We start from the raw sequence: 1022 nt of genomic DNA, 5'->3' as shown, positions 1-1022 counted from the left end.
ACTGCCGCGGAGGAAGATGAGCTCGAGCGACGTGGCCGCCGTGGTGGGGGCGGTGCAGTGGGGGGATGAAGGCTCGTACGTGCGGGAGGTGGCCGCCCGCGGCCCCTTGCCGCAGCTGGCCAAGGTCATCAAGGGGCAGTACCTGGGCGTCGGCGTGCCCTCCCTGGCCAACCCCGGCCTGGCGTCCACGCTGCTGCTGCTGTCTGCGGGGCGCGGGCTGCGTGTCGCCGCGCAGTGCGTCAAGTTCAAGGAGGGGCGGCGCGTGGTTCCCGTCGGGCCCAAGCTCACGATCCCCGAGTCCTACGACGGCTTCTTCGAGATCCTAAGCGAGGACGGGCGCGCCGTGCGCTGCATGGAGAGCGTGGCGGAGCTGGCCAAGCGCTTCCCCGACTCGGCGCTCGTGCGCGAGAGCATCAAGGCGTACGTGTCGCGCTCCGACGACGTGGACACCATCACGGAGAAGTCGCGCGCCGTGCAGAGCGGCGAGACGCTGGTGCTGGTGGGCGAGGTGATCGGCTCCAAGAACGGCAAGAGCCAGCACCGCTTCCTGCGCTGCTTCGACCAGGCCGGCCAGAACGTGTACCTGCCGTACGACGCGCGCGGCAAGTTCTCCGCCATCGCCAAGGAGGACAACATCAGCGGCGTGCACAGCATCCGCAACCTCCTCAACAAGCGCCTGCCGCTCATGGTGCGCATGGTGCACGGCCGGCCGCCCGTCGGGGCCAAAGCGGCGTCGCAGTTCCTGCCGGAGCTGAGGCTGTTCGCCGCCTTCTCAGAGGAGCCGCTGGCGGCTCTGCCTCTCGGGAAGGACGCCCCGCTCATCCTGCTGCCCCCGCAGGCGCCCCTCAAGCTGGCGCACGCCCGCAACGCAGACCAGGTGGAGAAGACGAAGGAGTTCATGCGGCTGTGCGAGCGCGCCACCTCGCTCCTGCAGGAGGTCGCCGACAGGATCCACGTGTACGACGTGTCGGTCGGGACGAAGGGCGGCGGCATGCGGGACCCGCGGTTCTCAAACTGGCCCG

The 1022-nt window shown here is 69.9% G+C and overlaps 1 protein-coding gene across 1 annotated transcript in view; it reads left to right on the top strand.

The window, feature by feature from the left end:
- Nucleotides 1-1022, top strand: part of LOC119594318 — a gene marked incomplete at its 3' end in the record, with an annotated part of 85027 nt that overhangs the window by 83109 nt on the left and 896 nt on the right. The window contains 1 exon segment of the mRNA XM_037943377.1: nt 1-1022. Coding sequence (XP_037799305.1) covers nt 17-1022 — 1006 coding nt within the window.

The sequence above is a fragment of the Penaeus monodon genome, chromosome 33, assembly GCF_015228065.2.
Source record: "Penaeus monodon isolate SGIC_2016 chromosome 33, NSTDA_Pmon_1, whole genome shotgun sequence".
NCBI classification, from domain to species: domain Eukaryota; kingdom Metazoa; phylum Arthropoda; class Malacostraca; order Decapoda; family Penaeidae; genus Penaeus; species Penaeus monodon.
Note: the sequence above shows the minus strand (reverse complement) of the source record. Positions and strands in the feature narration are given on the sequence as shown.